We start from the raw sequence: 16970 nt of genomic DNA on the forward strand, positions 1-16970 counted from the left end.
GATCCATGAGTAAGCTGTACTTAACTTACAGCTTTTGAAGAACTGATAAATCCAAGCTCGTGTCAAATCAGAAAAGGTGTAAACATGATACAGAGATTTGTTTTCTTTTTTTCCTGCAGGTGTAGACCGATGATTTGATGCACTGCATTGAACTTTGGTGAGGCGTTTCTTGATAATATTATTTCTTTACGAGACATCTTGTTTTTTGCACACCTTTTTGTTTTGCAAACTTGCAAAGAGAGAAACTGTGAACTCTGAGTCCAACACATCGAGAGTTTGAACCCTACAACACCACCGCTTTTTGAAAACATGGTCACAGGAAGTAAGACATGATTTTATGTATTTTTATGTAATAAAACATGGTCACAAGCATACGTTCTGTGTGGGTGCACTTCCTCTAGCTGCATCTGCACAGGAAGTTCAGAGTTGTGGTAAATTAAGTTAGTAAAACCACATTTTTGTGTCCTGCAGTATGATTCATCCTGCTGTTTGCCCTGCACGCACACATACACATTCTCTCTCTCTCTCTCTCTCTCTCACTGCCAGAAAATTGTATTGATTGATAGCTATAGCTGGAACATAAGTGATTATCCCAGAAGGCAAAATACTCCTTGATAAAGGTTGATAGGCTTTGGTTTGGACCTGTGGTTCAGAGTTTCCACATTTTTCACAAGTTTTGAAAGGAAACTGATTCAAAAAGAAAAAAATGTAACTCATAATTTATTCGAAACCAAAAATGGACACACAACAAAAGGACCACAAGCCCGAGCAGTCTGTTCTAGAGCCCAGTGACACTCACAGAGCTCCCAGTTATTTGGGTTAACCACTTCTACCCAGCACCTGTCCAAGCAGCACCATTCCCTATTTCATTGTCCTCATTAGTACTTGAAGTTAATAGGCGCTCTGCAGCCGGTGGAGGAGGAGTCAGCAGGTTGATGGTCTGCCCTTCCCGGAGCTTCAGCACTGCCTGCTTGAGACACCACCTGCAAGGAGAGAACCAACACAACTCAGGGATGGTGCAGACAAAGCACTGACAAAACGCTAAACTGACCATGTGACATAAACCTTTGCCTCAAAAAAAAAAATAGAGAAGCTGAGGTCTGTATATCTGAAAATAGCCCCCCAGGTGTTCCTGCATGAAATAACTGCATAAACATTTTTTTGTGTCATACAACCGAAAGTTTTGTCCAGCACCGATATGTTTTGGATATGGAGCGGAGTTTGTTGTGTACCTGGGAGAATGTGTTTGAGAATATGTGAAATTGTGTTACCATGAGTTAGTGAGCAATTCAGTACAGAACACCCTGCGGCATACCTTACTGACAGCTGTGCCAGCTGTAAAACAGCCAGAGCAAATGCTCACATTACTTCATAACTGGTGTGATACAGTACTGTTTGCACTATGATGCCTTCAGACGGCTGCAGGGAGTTCACGAACTGAGGAACCAGATTTCCATACATTGATTTCACAGTGTTCCCGCTTCAACATTCAATTTTGTTTTCTACTTCATGTACAGGTCGGAGAGAGTTTCGTGTGTGCCTAACCATCGGCACTATCAGCATTTACATGTTAGTGTACGTTTCAGTAAAAATCCTGTCGTAATCAGATAATAATGTCACAATACACTGAATTTAAACTTTAAACAAATCATCACCATCATTTCAATGAAACCAAGAGCAGAACAGAATGCACTAACCTGTTGGTATTAGGGTCTCTAACTGAAGAAGTATACAAGTAACCTCCAGTCTTTGACCCACTCACAGGGATCTTTATCTGCAACACAATGCAAATTCACAATCAAGACCAGTGCTATGTGAGACCTCGTGCTGGAATCTGCAGCTGTATCCTGAGCTGTGTTACCCATGTGAAGAGTAAAGTTCAATGAATGCATTTCAATGTCACAACAGTAGTAAGAGCAAACACAGAATAACAAACTGTGATGACTGTCTAAAACTCAGCACCTGTGCAGTTTCTTGATCTACACGGTTGTGTCTGTCCGTCAGATGGATGCTGTAGACTTTTAAAGGTGGAACCCCGAGGCTTTCCATGGCAGCTGGACTCTCTTCCAACTTCTGCAGAGCCAGTCTGTGGTAGTCTGACCCAGCGAATTTCTCTAATTGAACAGTAGACCAAAAAAAAAAAAAAAAAGAGTACACAAACATGGTGAAAATGAACAGGGTTGCTGAAATGTGGAGAGCCTATTGCTACTTGGTAGCAGAGCAAACAAAGCACACGTCTTTCTATAGTTCTGAGCACACTCCCTAACCTTAACCTATACCTGATTCTCACCTTGACTCTGAGACCTAGTCTTAACTCTCAAAGCTGTGGTTGTGAGGACCAACCAAAATGTCTCACAATACAAAAATGTCCTCACTCCACATACACACACACACACACACACAGACAGCTCATTTGCACTCACTCTGCATCAGATAGTACATGGTGCCGACCCCTGCACCGGTCAGCATGGTGGTGAAGATGGCAAGTTGCTGCAGATGACTGGTGGAAACCCTTTTCATCTTTGTTTCCTTCCCTGTAAAGGTGCACAGAAAGACACCACTGTGATCAGTTTACTTTGAAAATGCATACACAGACCATCTCAGCCATAGCTTCAGACTCTGAGGATTTCAGACTGTGAGGCATGCCTCGCAGGGACGTGGGGGAGTGTAAGAAGGTGGGATTTGGGGAGATCAGAGGGAGAGGTGTGAGGCAAAGATGCTGCATGAAGTGAAAGAGACACTTCATGCCAGTGTCCTAAAAACAACTGGCAATTAGTTATTGTAGTTTGGCATGCTGATTCGACTGTTCACCCACACATCAGTGGCTGGAACACACAGTTAATGGAGGCAGTTAAGGTCCTTTAAAACACTTGGTGCCCAACAGCCACAATTTTCAACGGGCACACACAGTTTGTGTTCTGAGCCATTTCATTTACGTGCGTCAAGCAAATGAAGTGGCATCGGAAACATCCATCCAGAGGAAAGGTTTTAGTTTTTCTTGCATCTCTTGCATGACATATGTTTCCGCCACTTCCCAAAGCTGCTCCATTGGACCGAGATCCGGTGACTGTGGAGGCCATTTGAGTACAGTAAACTCATGTTAGAGAAACCAGTTTGAGATTATTTGAGCTTTGCGGTATGGAGCATTATCCTGCTGGAAGCCATTCTCCTCTGACCTCTGGCATCAACAAGGCATTTCCACTCACTCACTGGATATTGTCTCTTTTTCGGACCATTCTCTGCAAACCCTAGAGGTGGTTGTGCAGGAAAATCCCAGGAGATCAGCAGTTTCTGAAATACTCAGACCAGCCCATCGTATGTACAAATAAATAAACCTCTGTACAGATAGTATTTCAGTAAAAATGAAATGGAATAAAATAGAATTTAAAAAAAAAAAGAAAAACCTATGTTCAATACAGAATGTGCAGTATGGCAGCAGCAGAGTTGGCATGTGCACTCCCAGGAACCTAGTGCTGCTCACCCTCTCCACAGCAGCAACCATTGATGGTGCAGAGGGGGATGCTGCAGAGGTCTTCTCCTGAAGTCCACAACGATCTCTTTGGTTTCCTCCACATTGAGGAACAGATTGTTGTCCTTGCACCACTGGACCAGTTGGCTCACCTCGCTTCTATAGTTGGCTTCATCATTGTCGGTGATGAGGCCCACTACAGTCGTGTCGTCTGCAAACTTGATTATGTGGTTGGTGCTGTAGCTGGCCACACAGTCGTGGGTCAGCAGGGTGAAGAGCAGGGGGGCTGAGCACACACCCTTGTGGGGCCCCTGCGGTCACCGTGATGGTCAGTGAGCTATTGTTGCCGACCCGTACATTTTGCGGCCTCCCTGATAAAAAGTCTAGCACCCAGTTGCAGAGAGAGGTTTTGATTCTCACGCGCCTGAGTTTCCGTAGTAGCTGCTGTGGGATGATTGTGTTGAATGCTGAAAGTCATAGTTGAAAATTGTTGTGCAACCGCTGATAACTACTGCTTTTCAATGAAATGTTGCAAAAGCCGGCTCAAAAAGTTGCTCAATGCCAGTGTCATTGATGTCCACGATGGCGTAATGCACTAATTAGCACATTCATGACGTCATCGTGGTGCATTTGCATTCTGTCTGGTTTCAGCTGGTTTCAGCCCTTCATCAGTTTGCTCCTCTCCTCCTCTCTGTGCTCACGTACACAGTCATTTAGTTCACAGAATTCATAATAAAAGCTGTTCTCGCTGACATGCTTCTCTGCTTCCGTTCTGCTTCACTAGGCCCATTCAGATCCGTGTGAACCAGCAGCCACTTCAAGACATTTCCAAGCTGCTGCTCTGCTGCTGCTGCTAAAATCCTGATTTTCTAACCACGACATTGTCTCACAGAATCACCACACGCACAAGTTAAAGACGACGGCTGTGCTGTGACTTCGGTTGCATTTACCTGTAACGTGATCACAGAGAAAGTTAGAGGCTCATTCATGTCAGTGTCAGCTGCCATGCAGTCAGTCGAATGAGTTGCACAGAGGAGTGTGCCCGCAAAGGTAAAGCCCCACCTCAGTCTCGCAGGGCAATACTGGCCACTCTCCTCTACAGAAAGTAGCTAAGGTTAAGGGAATCCAACTTCACTCGAAAGACACTTCCTGCATCGGACATTTCAAAGCCCCCTCCTTCTGACTGTCTCACTTCTCTACTCTTCTCCAAACAGAGGGACTCTTCTCTGAAGAAACATCATCAAGGCTATAATGCCACTACTTTATTAGTTCATTGCTTATTTTTTTGAATGTGTTTATTTGTATCCTTACTTTTATTAGAGATTAGATCACCACTGATCATTGAGATATCACTGCATGAGTCTGTTGGGCTCACGCAGTGATATCTCCATAACCATTAGAGATAATCATAATGGCACCAGGACGCCTGATCTTTATTCGTTACAGTTATTTATCTTTGTACCATTCCACAAACACACAATTAAACACATCACCGCTTTTGCCAGCTGCTTCCTGTGTCTCAAGTGTTTCACGTGCAACTCACGTGTTTATTCGCCTGTTGAATACTTTCCCCAAACACTGGTTCTGCCACCATATATTCATTGTACCCACCATGCATATTCATTGTATGTGTAGCTAGTGTTTCATTGTGTTAGTTGCACTGTATGTTGTAAGTAGTGTCTATAATAAATGTTTTATGTATGAAGACTCTGATGCTTGGGAAAGTAGTTGCCAATCAGCTGTGTGACTTTGTACAGAACAATCATTTATTGGAGGATTTTCAGTCAGGACCATCACATCCTACTACAAAGACTGGAACATTTAATTGGCATCAAAGGAGCCGCACTAAGCTGGTTTAGGTCTTACCTATTGTCTTACCTATTTGTACACGTCAACAATGAGTCCTCCATGTACACAAAAGTTAGACATGGAGTTCCGCATGGTTCAGTGCTTGGACCAGTTCTTTTCACCTTTTCACCTATTTCACTGTACACTGTACTATGTGTAATTGTGCATGTGACAAATAAAGTTTATCTTATCTAATCTTATCTAAATGTCCACGAGTTAAACTGCCATTGGCTTAGCATGTCAGGGGACTTCCCATGATGCACCAAGCTCCCCTCCCTCTTTCTCCATTTGTTCTCATTCCTATCACATTAATACATGTTAATAACTCAGCTTCTTCACTTCTTGCACTCAGAGATGTAGAGTCTAGATCTGCTGCTGTGGATCTACTGCCCCCATTACTAGTCTCATTAATTATTATTATTAGTCCTGTTATTAGTCTATCATTAGTTCTTCTATTGTTGTTGTTTGTATTGCTATTAGTCCTATTATTAATCCTACTATTGTCTTCTTATTACTTTCAATCTTGCTGTCATCATGAAACCTGCATTGTCCTATGTTCTCTTTCCTCCCCTCTTGCCCCCCCCCTCTCTGCTCTCTCTGTTCAAGATTTCTACCTGTTAAAGGAAGTTCTTTTTTTTTCTTTGCCACCGTCACCAAGTGCTGCTCTCAGGGGAAATGTTGGGTCTCTGTAGATAATATTATAAAGAGTACAGTTTAGACCTGTCCTATTTGAATAGTGCCTTGAGATAACTTCTGTTATGATTCAGGGATATATAAATAAAATTGAATTGAATTGTCTGACAGTCTGTCTTTTACCTCACTTTCAATCACTTTGCATATCCAGTTCTTTGCGTCTGAAGTTAGTTCATTTCCTAATAATTCATTTGTGCACTAGAGACATTGCTGACCACTGACCACCAACAGTTTTATTGATAATATTATGCTCACTCTGAAATGACATCACTTCCTACATCATTCTTATTAATGCCACATTTCCCTGTTTGCTAGAAATCCATAATTCATAATGGGGAAATAAGATCCAGCCAAAAATGCTGAAAATCCTTTAATGCAAGAAGCCCACTACTCGCTCAGATCAACTATGCATGTCACTTTCATTTAGTAAGTGATGCTCTAATTAAAACTGCCCAGTTTTAATTAGCAAGTACGTTATGTTATCAGACACAGAAGGAGCCCATAGCCAAAACACTAAATTTACAAAAGCCAAAAATACAGTTAAGTCGCACTGATACATTTGAAGACAAACAGCCACATCCTGTTTTCATTTGGTTTATGATGTGCTTGAGGTGGCTGCTGTGATATTGAATTAAATGAAGTACCTACTTTCTGGTTATCTATCTATCTATCTATATATCTATTTATATTTCCTTTACTCTCTTCTTTAGTGTTTCTAAGTCCAATATTCACTCTCTTACTATGGCTTTTAGCTAAAGAGCTGCTAAATGCACTAAAATCCACTATGTTGTTCACCAGCTAATCTAACTAAGTCTGTCTGCTGTTGGTTGTTGACCAGGTGGTGTACAGTGGTCTCTTAGAGCTCATTCTCTGAAAACAGCTGCTCCTGCAGCCAAAAATGAGGCTATGGGAGCAGTGAGAGTGAACCAGCTGCAGGGTGGACTGCCCCATGAAACTCACTATGAAGTTGCACAAAGCCCAGAGAAGCTGCAAATTCAGGTGATGAGTCTGTGCAGGTTCATTACTGCAGACAACCCCTCAGGCTGTTGCACTATTTTCACAGTCATCTGACACCCTGTTCACAGACAGAGACACACTCTGGCTGTGTAACAGGTCAGCTGATGTCTCCTGTTACTGTTAGACTGATGATGATGATGATTTCACTCCCAGTCTGCCCAGTCAGACAGAGTGGGAAGGTGTGGTGGAGGTAGGAGTAGAGAATGAGCCCTGAGAGCTGGAGGAAGGTGATGGACAGGGGAGAGGAGATGGAGCAGCAACATCAGCAGCTGAGCTTGAGGAGAGAGTGGACAAATGTCCCTGAGAGAGGACGACTGAAACACTATGGCTTTTAGATGACTGTAGTTGCTCCTTCTTCATCCTCTCACCCTGTCACTGAGGGCAGACTGGACGCTACCATTATTCACTATCGCCTCTTGTGGTACAAAGTGGTATTACGACATGGGACAGGACAGTCCTAGCTGGTTAGTATGCTAACTTCAGTAGATATCTGTGCAACGCAAAACACACACACAGCGTCAAAGCTATTTCTTCTCAGTCTGTTGCTAATCTTAGTTCATTTTTGAATCTTTTAAACTAAAAACGCTCCTTAAACTTTTGGCGTAAGATGTCTATATCGTTTTATCTACAGGTAATAAGTCCTAAAAAATCAGAGTCTCGCTCCAGCTGACGTGCAGTGACACATTCATGTGACTGTCCGGTGTTGGGGGCTCAGCTTTGTGCTTTCAGCACTGCACACTGTTCCTCGGGTTGAATTAAAACCAAAGAAAACACTCACCTTGGTGCACGACGTACTGCTCCGTTTACATCCGTAAACGTCACGCAGCCAGCCGCACGTGGGCTGTGGGTTCGCTCGATTAATACTCCGGCGTGTGTCTCCGACGTGTGGGCTTCACACACCAAAGCAACCTGGCAACGTGTTTGTGGGAACATCTGCAGCAGTGTTAGGACGAGTTTTCTGAACGATATTCGGTTTGTATTTCTGAAAGAACGTGTGTTGTTGAATGAGTCAGAAAATTTAGATTAAATTCACTTCAACAATAAGATTTTAAAGTTTTTGAAGTTTCACACTGTTAATTTGCCGCATGCTTTAATTGCAGAAACAGAGACAATGACGTATTAATAATATGGAGGTGGTCAAGGAAGAATGCATGTGTAAACTAAATATGTAAGGACTGCACGGAATGCACCAGAGAAACCACAGCTTGTGGCTCTACTGACTGCAGCGTCCTTTGACAGAACAAGAAGGAGCGGCTTTTAATCTATCTTATCTATGTAACACAGCCCTGAGGGCTGCACGGGTGTGTCTATTGAACTGCCCATGGAGTCAGCATTACTCACTACTATTATATGGACAGAGAGCAATCTTACCTGTAACTCCTCCTCCTTTAGAAGCAATATTATTGATTATTGATTGATCGATGATGTATCACTATGAAAAAAATTAAATTGGGAATATCCTTTCCTTTTAATATTGCAAATGCTAAATGCTTTTCCCCTTTTCTTCTAAAGCACCTTAAAGAGTTTGACTACAGTTGCTCTACTCTTGAATCAAGATTAAAATTATGCAAGAACAGCTCAGTGATGGTAAAAACCCCAGGAGCGGTAGACAGTGTTGTGAGTATAAAGTGAATTTAATTTTTTAATTAACTGAAGTGTAAGAAAACTGTATTGTCTGTACAGGTCAATTTGATATCAGGTGGGCAATTAACCAACATTTCCACTCCTTGAAGGGGCTATGAAAAATTAAAAAAAAAAAAAACATTCTTCTAGATTCTTCTAGACAGCAAACAGTTAACACTGCAAATACATGGAACAGTCTGAGGATGTGTACTGATGTATAGATTTCTTACTTACCTGTTTGCATCCTTTGGAAAAATGTTATTAAAACTGTTATTACAACCAATTGTTGCGCAAAGCGTTCATCTGCTAGCTTAATATCTGATATTATCCCAGAATATCATTATAGTAGTCTAATAATATTCCTTTTCCCATCCAGACACAGTTAAATAACAATATAAGTAACACTATCACTATCGGTTAAGCAGATAATAAAAGCTTTATTTCAGTTTAGACTTTTAAGTCATGGTTTCACAAGTAAGTCCCTTTAAATTGTGTTTATCCGGTTGGAAAGTGACGTCAGTGACAGCACTGCAGTGAAACCGGACCAGAACCAACAGAGAGAGGAGCTGGAGCTGTGTTGCCAGATCTCGCGAGAGTGTGTTGCTCAGACACAGACAGGCCTCGAACAAAGTTTATGTTCTCCTGATTTGTGTATCTGAAAAGTGCCGTTTTAGCGTCAAAATGTTCGGGAGATATGTGGCTTGTGATAAAAAAAAAATGGGTGCAGTGTCCATGTGGGTGGCTATGGGAGGGAGGAGGGCGGGAGAATCAGTCCCTGTCTGTGCTGCCGTTCTCCCAGTGGACTGAGCAGACCCAGGACCTGCAGCTAACTGCACCGTCTCGTGTGTTTGAACTGTCTCTGGCGTGGAGACTGTGAGACTCAGAGGGAGGGGGTTAGCTAAATGCTAGTTACGTGTTATGTCATCGCTAGCAAAAAGGTAACTTCTAGTAGGCACAACGGTAGAGCCTGAATTTCTTCGGCTGGGCTAAATAAAACCAGGTAAGGAGGCAGCAATGTGTGCTTCATTTTCTGTCAGTGACCACCTGAATGTCATAAACAAATCGCTAAGGCTAAGCTACAGCGCTGCACAAGCAGCTAGTCGCTATCAATTCATTTATATCATTCAGCACGGATGACGCTGTGTTTTGCGAGAACTATGCTGTCAGCTGAGGCCGTCTGATTAAAGTCAGAGTGCAAGTAAGAGCGATTTCTTTGATTAACATCAACATTGTGGTTATCAGGGATGACCTATCAGGGTTACATCACAGGGAGGCGAGCCCTTATTGCTTGTTAATGGATTTATGTCGGTCTGTGTTCATCCTCTGAGTCTTATTATTACATCAGCGAGGCGGGATTTTTATATCTGACCAGCACCACAACTTTCACAGTTTGGAAATGCTAAGAATGGTTATCAAAGTCGACCCAGCTCATTCTCTGCGTCCATCACACTCCCGTACACACTGCGTGTAACATGTATTGTCGTAGCTGGGTTTGAGCTAAATGTCACTGAAAAAAACATTCAAAGAAGCAACATGATTGAACTGTATTTCCACAGAACATGTGACCTGATGTGCAGTTTACACTGACTGTTAAAAATTAATCATAACATCATAACGGTTTTTGATATATGAAAAAGCATCTTCCATTAATATGGGATATGATGTTTATATCTATACCCATCATTAACTTGCAAACTTAGAACTTAGAAAGAGGCAAATTTGAGCTCCCTAACCAAAGGTTACAAACACACATTTGGCTATTTCACTATCCGGATGTCAAAACTGAAGCTATGACCTTGGGTTCACTTGGCTGTCCAAAGTTATATTTCTCAATTTCTGGACACGCAGTTGCCTCAGTTGCCCTATAACCTCTTTGTTTGTCAGTGAGCATGTTCGGAGCGGTGGTGGTTGGCATCGGCACGGCAGGTCGGGTGAGGATTAGAGACATGTTAGCTCCCCTGTCTGGCAGTGCTGCAGAGAAGCTCAGCGTCAAAGGATTCATATCCAGGTAACACACAGGCGCTGCCCAGCATGCACACACACACAAACAAACAAACACAAGCAGTTATGACCCTGTGCATAGGTAACAGAGAACATAGGCCTGAAGCTACAAGTAAGGGAAGGCTGCACAGACTCCTTCCACGTGCACTTTGTGCCCATCATTCATGTTTGCATACGAGCGTGTGCCCCGATGCAATCAACTGAATGAGTGATGAAGCATGTGATAAGGATGTCTCTGCTCGCAGATTCAAAACAGTTCAGTGCTGAATGTAACCAAGTCATCTAAACTACTATGGACCGCATGCTGGTACATCCCCTTCTACCACCATCCAGTGTGACGGACTCCCTGGCTGAGAGGCCTGGCAGGAGCCACACAGGAGAGGTCCTCTGTGGTTGTGCTAGGATTTTATAACTGAACTATGACCGGGACAAAATCTTTTTATCTGTTTATTGTAAGGATTTGTAATATAATGTGATATTTTCATATCACAGAAGATGAGCAACGGCTTTAAAGAGTCTTACGGGTAAAACATGAGAGTGTTGTTCCAGGAATTCAGTGTGAGGCGGCTGCTCTGTAGAAGAAAAAACCCAAAGAAATACTGAGTATGAAAGTGATAAATGTTTCTAGATAAGAAAACCATGAACCACAAGCACATGTCAACCTCAAATTCCTTCCCAGCTCCACCCAAACCGGATGTATTGAGTTTGTGATTTATGTACAGCCCTAATTTACTGCACAGCTGTTGAATTAAACTGCATTCGTTTTAGTGTACATTTCCCTTTCTGTAATTTATAGTCTTATATAGTCTTAAAGCACATACTGCATTAAACCTCGAGTGATGAAGGTGTTGATCAAAGCAGCATTGTAACCGGGGGGGGGGGGGGGGGGGGGGTGTTTTTATCGACAGGAGAAGCCTGGACACCGAGCAGGGAGTGAGTCAGATCTCAGCGGACGAGGCCGTGAGCAGAGAAGACATCCACGTGGCGTTCGTCTGCACAGAGAATGAGTCACATGAGGACAATGTCAGGTAGTAAAGTTAATCTTCATATTGATCCTGCTAATGATCCACAGATAACCTAAACAGGCTCTATCAGACCACATGTCTGTCTGTCTGCTTAATGCTTAATGATGTCTGTGATTGGCTGTGAGGCTGTATGGTGCTCTGCTTATGTCTGGTTGTGCTGGTTTTTTCTCTCTGCTTTACACGAATTTCTCTTACAAAAGAGATCTTGATCTTACCGAAATCTCACCTGATTATATGAACTCCTATACTATTATATACTATATATACTCATATACTATTGACTCCTCCCCTCTCATCAGAGCGTTTCTGCGGGCGGGGAAACACGTCTGTGTCGAGTATCCCATGACCACAAACTACAAGGCTGCTGTGGAGCTCTGGGATCTCGCTCAGGAAAAAGGTGATTCTAATTAGTAAGAGTGTGGAGGCACTCGCTCTCACAGGTCGGGGGGCGGGGGGGGGGGTGTCAGTCACCATCAGTACTGTTGATCACATGTTTGGTTTTGAGGAGAATGAACTACATGTTCCACAGGGAGGAAAATGTCTGGGGTAAAGATTCAGTGCTCCTGTTTGTACTTCATTAATGACTGTGTATGTATGTGTGTGTGTGTGTGTGTGTGTGTGTGTGTGTGTCAGGAGTGATTCTCCATGAGGAACACATAGAGCTGCTGACAGAAGATTACAAAGCACTGAAGAGAGAGGTGGAAGGGAAAACCCTTCAGGAGGGTACACTCCATTTTACAGGTAAGAGACAGAAGTGTGTGTCTGTGTGTGTGTGTGTGTGTGTGCTTTAATACTTTGGCACAGTGAATTTGAACCAAAACACTCATCTCCATTTTAAAATGAGCACTGAGAGTTTGTTTGGGATTTAGTTTTAGAATATGGCTGAAGGTTTGATGGTGTTTTCCAGTGTCTGAGGCTACAGTCACATTAACATCAGTCTGATATGGAGAGCTGTCTTTCTGCTTACAATAACCACATTTTTACTGTTGGAACTCAAGGTGGATCTCTGAAGCCTGGGTTTGGTTTCCCAGCATTCACCGGCATCGCTCGCCTCACCTGGTTGGTTGAGTTGTTTGGGGAGCTGTCAGTAAGCGCGGCAACCGTGGAGGACGACGCTGGTAACTACAGCAAGATGACTGCGAAGCTGCTAACTTCAGACAACAGGTGGGAGAGGATACACAGCATCTGTCTGCACGTGTGTCTGCAGGGATGGAATAAATGTTGTCAAAATTGTCAAAACGTCACATGAAAAGACATTCATTTGATCTGTGTCCTTCTAGACCTCTGACCTGGATCGAGGAACGGGGACCGGGCTTACCTAGGGCCAAGAACATCAACTTTAAGTTTGACTCCTGCACTCTGACCCAAATCCCTCCTGGACCCAGAGGAGCTGTGGGCCTCTTCATGCAGGACCTGATCCACTTCTCTGCCAAGCTGACAGGCCAAGTGAGTCCTGAGGAGCTCCAGAGAGAGAAAACCAGGATCCTGCACTGCCTGGAACTGGCAGAGAAGATACAACAACTTTGCCAAAATTAAACGGGGACACACTAAAGTTTAGGAGTTTGAAAAACAGACTAACACATATTAACACATACTAAAATGATGAATGCATTTTTAAACATGGGTGCCTGAAAGCAGAAGATCACGACTGTTGGATCGATCTCCAACCTCCGGAAAAGATGAAGTTAACTACTCTCACTTGTATGTTGTAAAAAAAAAAAAAAAAACAAATTAGCAAAACTAACTGACTCAGTCTTAACAAGAATCATTGAATTAGGTTACTGGTTTTTCAGTTCAGTCCTTTAATAACCATTCAGATTCCATCATTGCTGTATCACAGAGTATTTCCATACATATGAGGTAGGCAGAGTATTAGGAACACCTCTGAACATTATAGGCACCATAAGAGTTAACTTCAATGCAGAACAGTTGAATTGGACTAAGTTAACTTGAACACATATATATGAACAAATTGGTGTCTCCTCGTGGGAGGACCACCTGCAGCACGTCCAGGCTCTGTCTGATGGTTTGGCCTGGGCTCACCTCATCACTAACCTGGCTAAGTGCCAGTTTGCTAAGGCAACAGTAACTTACTTACCTCAGTAAGACCAGGGTCAGGTGCACCCTGTTAGAGCAAAGGTGTTAGCCACTGACCAGTTTCCTGTTTCCACCATGAAGAAGGAGCTGTCCTCCATCCAGGCTGTGGTGGGAGACCTCAGTAGCTGCTCCACTCACAGCTTCTCATGGATGGACCAGCCTTTAAAACAGTTTGTGGTTAGTAAGGTGGTGGATGGTGTCTCATGGTGAAGAAGTTTCATTTACACGAGCTGAGCTGTGAGATTCTACAGAAAGAAATGCTTACCCTCATTTGGACACTGAGGCACTTAGAGGTCTATGTCAGGGATCATCATCAGGGCTGGGACTCTAAAGGGAGGCATCCTTCTCTGATCCATCCCCTTTGACTCTTTAGTTTGCAGCACCATGCAACACTTTGGTTATTTGAGTTCAATAAATCACTTTTGTGTCATAATTCTTTGTGTGGCCTCCCTTTTTGTTGCTGTCAGCTTTAGAGCGTCTCACACACATGTCCATGTCCAAAGTCTAATGCTCCTATCATTTTTTTGTCGCACTGGTTTGAGGACACTACATTGTACAGAGGACTATCCAAACAGAGACTTTTCAGCAGTGTTTCAGCTCACAGAGGATCACGACAGATGTTTCTCTGCTTCCATCACAGCTTTAAAATTTACCACATGTTCATCACATGATCTGAGAGACTGATATTTCACAGTCTGACACAATGAGACCAATATTTTATTAGAATCATGTCACATAACGTGACGTGGTGGTGACAGTGGAGGTTAATGGAATTTTAGTTAGTAACATTTAAAAAAAAAAATTCAGAAGAAACAGACTTAATGTGCGTAAATGAAACACCACTCAGCTCCACTGTACGAGGTCGGAGGCAGAAATTCCTCTGACATATAAAACTAAAACTCACTGACCACTGGAGGTCGGTTCAATGATGGTTTGGGTTTTTTTTTTTATTGGGTGAACGGACCTGTGCAGTCTCACATACAAAAAAAACAGAGGTGTCACAGCTGGAACTGCTGTGGATATTTTCCAGATGTGTCCTTAACAAAGTGGCCAGTAAGAAGTTTCTTAAAACTGAACCGGACTGAAATCCAGCTCAGTGTTTTTTAAGCCCTGATCACTGAGACAGTTCCTACAAACCAAACGTTGGGCAGAAACCCCATCATCAAATAAACAGAAACCTTCTGAGCTCCTGAAAAACAATAAATCCACGAACAAACAGAGCCCTGGATGAGCAGGTGGTTAGGTGAGGAGTTTGTTTTTCAGGTTGATGTACTTGGAGGTTGGTTTTGGCTGCAGCGTGTCAAGTCCTACAAACAGTCTTTGAAAGACTTCAAAGGTTTTGGCGAGTTTGGGGGGATAATCCAGATTTAGGGCATAGGTGAGGCCCAGGAGGAGGCAGCAGGCTCTGGACACGTTATCCAGACCCGTCAGCGCCGGAGTTCCATCGATGATGATGCCCACTGCGTCCGGCTGCTGACAAACGTAGATCCTCATGTTCTGGGTTTTGAGGTCCTCGTGCACTTTGTCCTCTGCTGTTCTCTGGAACACAAGCAAATACACTCATCCTTTATCAACACAGCTGCCAATTATTGTTTTGACGATCAGCTAATTGATTAATCAAATAGCTGTTTCGGCTCTAGCGAGCTGTCTCTTATAATGAGCTTTAATGGACTTTGAGTGGCCTCAGTATAAAACCTCAGCCCATGTTATTATCACCCTTAAATTCCATTTGATTTGATTCAGTTTGAATTACATCATTTGATGAAAGAAGACGAGGAACATCTGCTTGCAGCTGCGTGTTTGTGTGATAATTACATATAAACTATTTATTCTGAGAAAATCAGGAAAGTACTTTCACATACATGCAGTGGTGACCTCGTCTGGTCTGTTACTTTCTTCTGTTTATTTTGTTGTATTTCCTTCTTTTCGGTTTCTTTTCCAAAAAAACAATACAAAGTTAAAAAAAAAAACAAAAAAAACAAACAAACCCGACCTTAGCCTTTCGAGCTTGAGTCACTGAATCACAACGATCATGAATCGTCATAAAACCTTTGTAGATGTCAAAGTTGAAAAGTGTCTAAAAATAAATCGGACACATCAGAAACTGATTTCCGCTCTCCTCTATGTACTGTTAGTGTACCACTGACAGAGAAGCACAGAGAAATATGTTCTGGAAAATAAGTAAACAAGAGTCTGAACGTACGGTAATCAGGGCAATACCTACATAGTAGTCAGAGATGAGGTCCTGCACGCTCTCCCCCATGTACTCGATGAGGCATCTCAGAGTCACGTCCCTCTTCTTCACCACTGAGGCGTGCGGGTCCTGCAGTTAATCATTGGATCATGAATGTACCCCCCCTGGCTCCAGATTCATTTATTGTTTATTTATTTATTTATTTATTTGATCCTGCTGCCTCTTGGCCTCACCTTTATCAGTTCCATCAGCACATTCTTCATGCGCTGTCCGACAGCTCCTCCCTTTGAGCTGAACAGCTCCAGGAACTTTGGCGTGTGCCTGTCCAGCTGGGACATAAACGTGGACTCCAGGGGGACAGTGTTGCACCGTCGGAACTCTTCGTTTATCTGGAAGACAGGATTTTCTCACTGACACTGAAGACGTAAAGAAGATGTATATAAAGTAGAGAAATTTTTTTAATGCTATGAGAAGTTGTGTGATTTGAGTGAACTGTCCCTTTAACTACCAGCATGTTAATCTTATTATATTACACTGGTGTGTGTTAGCTGATAAACAAAGGTCAGTGTCATAATATAAATGTCAGAGATGTTTAGGTAAGAAGGTATAAACCGAGTCCAAGCATGACATGAGGTGGCATCCTGACTGTCTGAGATAAATACTGACAGAGGGGTTCCACAGAATCTTTTGACACCAACTTTGTCACTTTACAAAAAAAAAAAAATCACAGACTTGTGTGAAAAGTACTGAAGAATTAGTCAAAACTAAAAGATACAGTCAAACTTATACAAGTAACTGCAATCAAATTTGGCTCCCAAGAGAGGATTGTTCCGTCCGTTTGTTTACCTGTGCTGGATCAAAGAGAGCAGGCCATCTCGTCTTGAATTCTGCCACCTGTACGGACTGGCCGACCACTTCCTTCCTCCTACAGCTGTAGGTTCTGGACATCATGTCGTTGACCGTCTGTCCGTTGTCCCTTGTGTTGCTCGCTCTAATGAGCTGA

The 16970-nt window shown here is 42.9% G+C and overlaps 2 protein-coding genes across 3 annotated transcripts; one reads left to right on the forward strand and one right to left on the reverse strand.

Annotated features, from left to right (window-relative positions):
• Nucleotides 1-707: 707 nt before the first annotated feature.
• Nucleotides 708-7898, reverse strand: LOC121192875 (cytochrome c oxidase assembly factor 1 homolog). Of its 2 annotated transcripts, none has more exons than XM_041054822.1 (5): nucleotides 7806-7898; nucleotides 2424-2534; nucleotides 1963-2114; nucleotides 1698-1774; nucleotides 708-983 (listed from the first exon to the last, which is right to left on the reverse strand). In XM_041054822.1, exons 2-5 carry the CDS (start codon nucleotides 2518-2520, stop codon nucleotides 830-832), a joined length of 480 nt encoding a protein of 159 aa, XP_040910756.1. In that variant the 5' UTR covers nucleotides 2521-2534; nucleotides 7806-7898; the 3' UTR covers nucleotides 708-829. The 2 variants fall into 2 exon arrangements, with proteins under 2 accessions (XP_040910756.1, XP_040910755.1); XM_041054821.1 differs by lacking the exon at nucleotides 7806-7898 and adding an exon at nucleotides 3482-3617.
• A 1328-nt stretch (nucleotides 7899-9226) lies between these two features.
• Nucleotides 9227-13943, forward strand: blvra (biliverdin reductase A). Its single transcript, XM_041054302.1, has 7 exons — nucleotides 9227-9650; nucleotides 10535-10658; nucleotides 11560-11679; nucleotides 11976-12073; nucleotides 12310-12417; nucleotides 12675-12840; nucleotides 12957-13943. The coding sequence occupies exons 2-7, from the start codon at nucleotides 10540-10542 to the stop codon at nucleotides 13210-13212; spliced, it is 867 nt and encodes a 288-aa protein (XP_040910236.1). The 5' UTR covers nucleotides 9227-9650; nucleotides 10535-10539; the 3' UTR covers nucleotides 13213-13943.
• The last annotated feature ends 3027 nt before the right edge of the window (nucleotides 13944-16970 follow it).

Source organism: Toxotes jaculatrix, chromosome 14, assembly GCF_017976425.1.
Source record: "Toxotes jaculatrix isolate fToxJac2 chromosome 14, fToxJac2.pri, whole genome shotgun sequence".
Lineage (NCBI taxonomy): Eukaryota > Metazoa > Chordata > Actinopteri > Toxotidae > Toxotes > Toxotes jaculatrix.

Excerpts from the sequence above, each read along its gene's own strand:
- LOC121192875 (XM_041054821.1), bottom strand. The coding sequence starts at position 3,575 with ATGTGGAGGAAACCAAAGAGATCGTTGTGGACTTCAGGAGAAGACCTC. Across the intron at positions 2,535-3,481 it reads TGGTTGCTGCTGTGGAGAGG|GGAAGGAAACAAAGATGAAA; the intron begins GTGAGCAGCACT and ends GCACCTTTACAG. Across the intron at positions 1,775-1,962 it reads TAGATCAAGAAACTGCACAG|ATAAAGATCCCTGTGAGTGG; the intron begins GTGCTGAGTTTT and ends ATTGTGTTGCAG.
- blvra (XM_041054302.1), top strand. The coding sequence starts at position 10,540 with ATGTTCGGAGCGGTGGTGGTTGGCATCGGCACGGCAGGTCGGGTGAGG. Across the intron at positions 12,074-12,309 it reads GGATCTCGCTCAGGAAAAAG|GAGTGATTCTCCATGAGGAA; the intron begins GTGATTCTAATT and ends TGTGTGTGTCAG. Across the intron at positions 12,418-12,674 it reads GGGTACACTCCATTTTACAG|GTGGATCTCTGAAGCCTGGG; the intron begins GTAAGAGACAGA and ends TTGGAACTCAAG.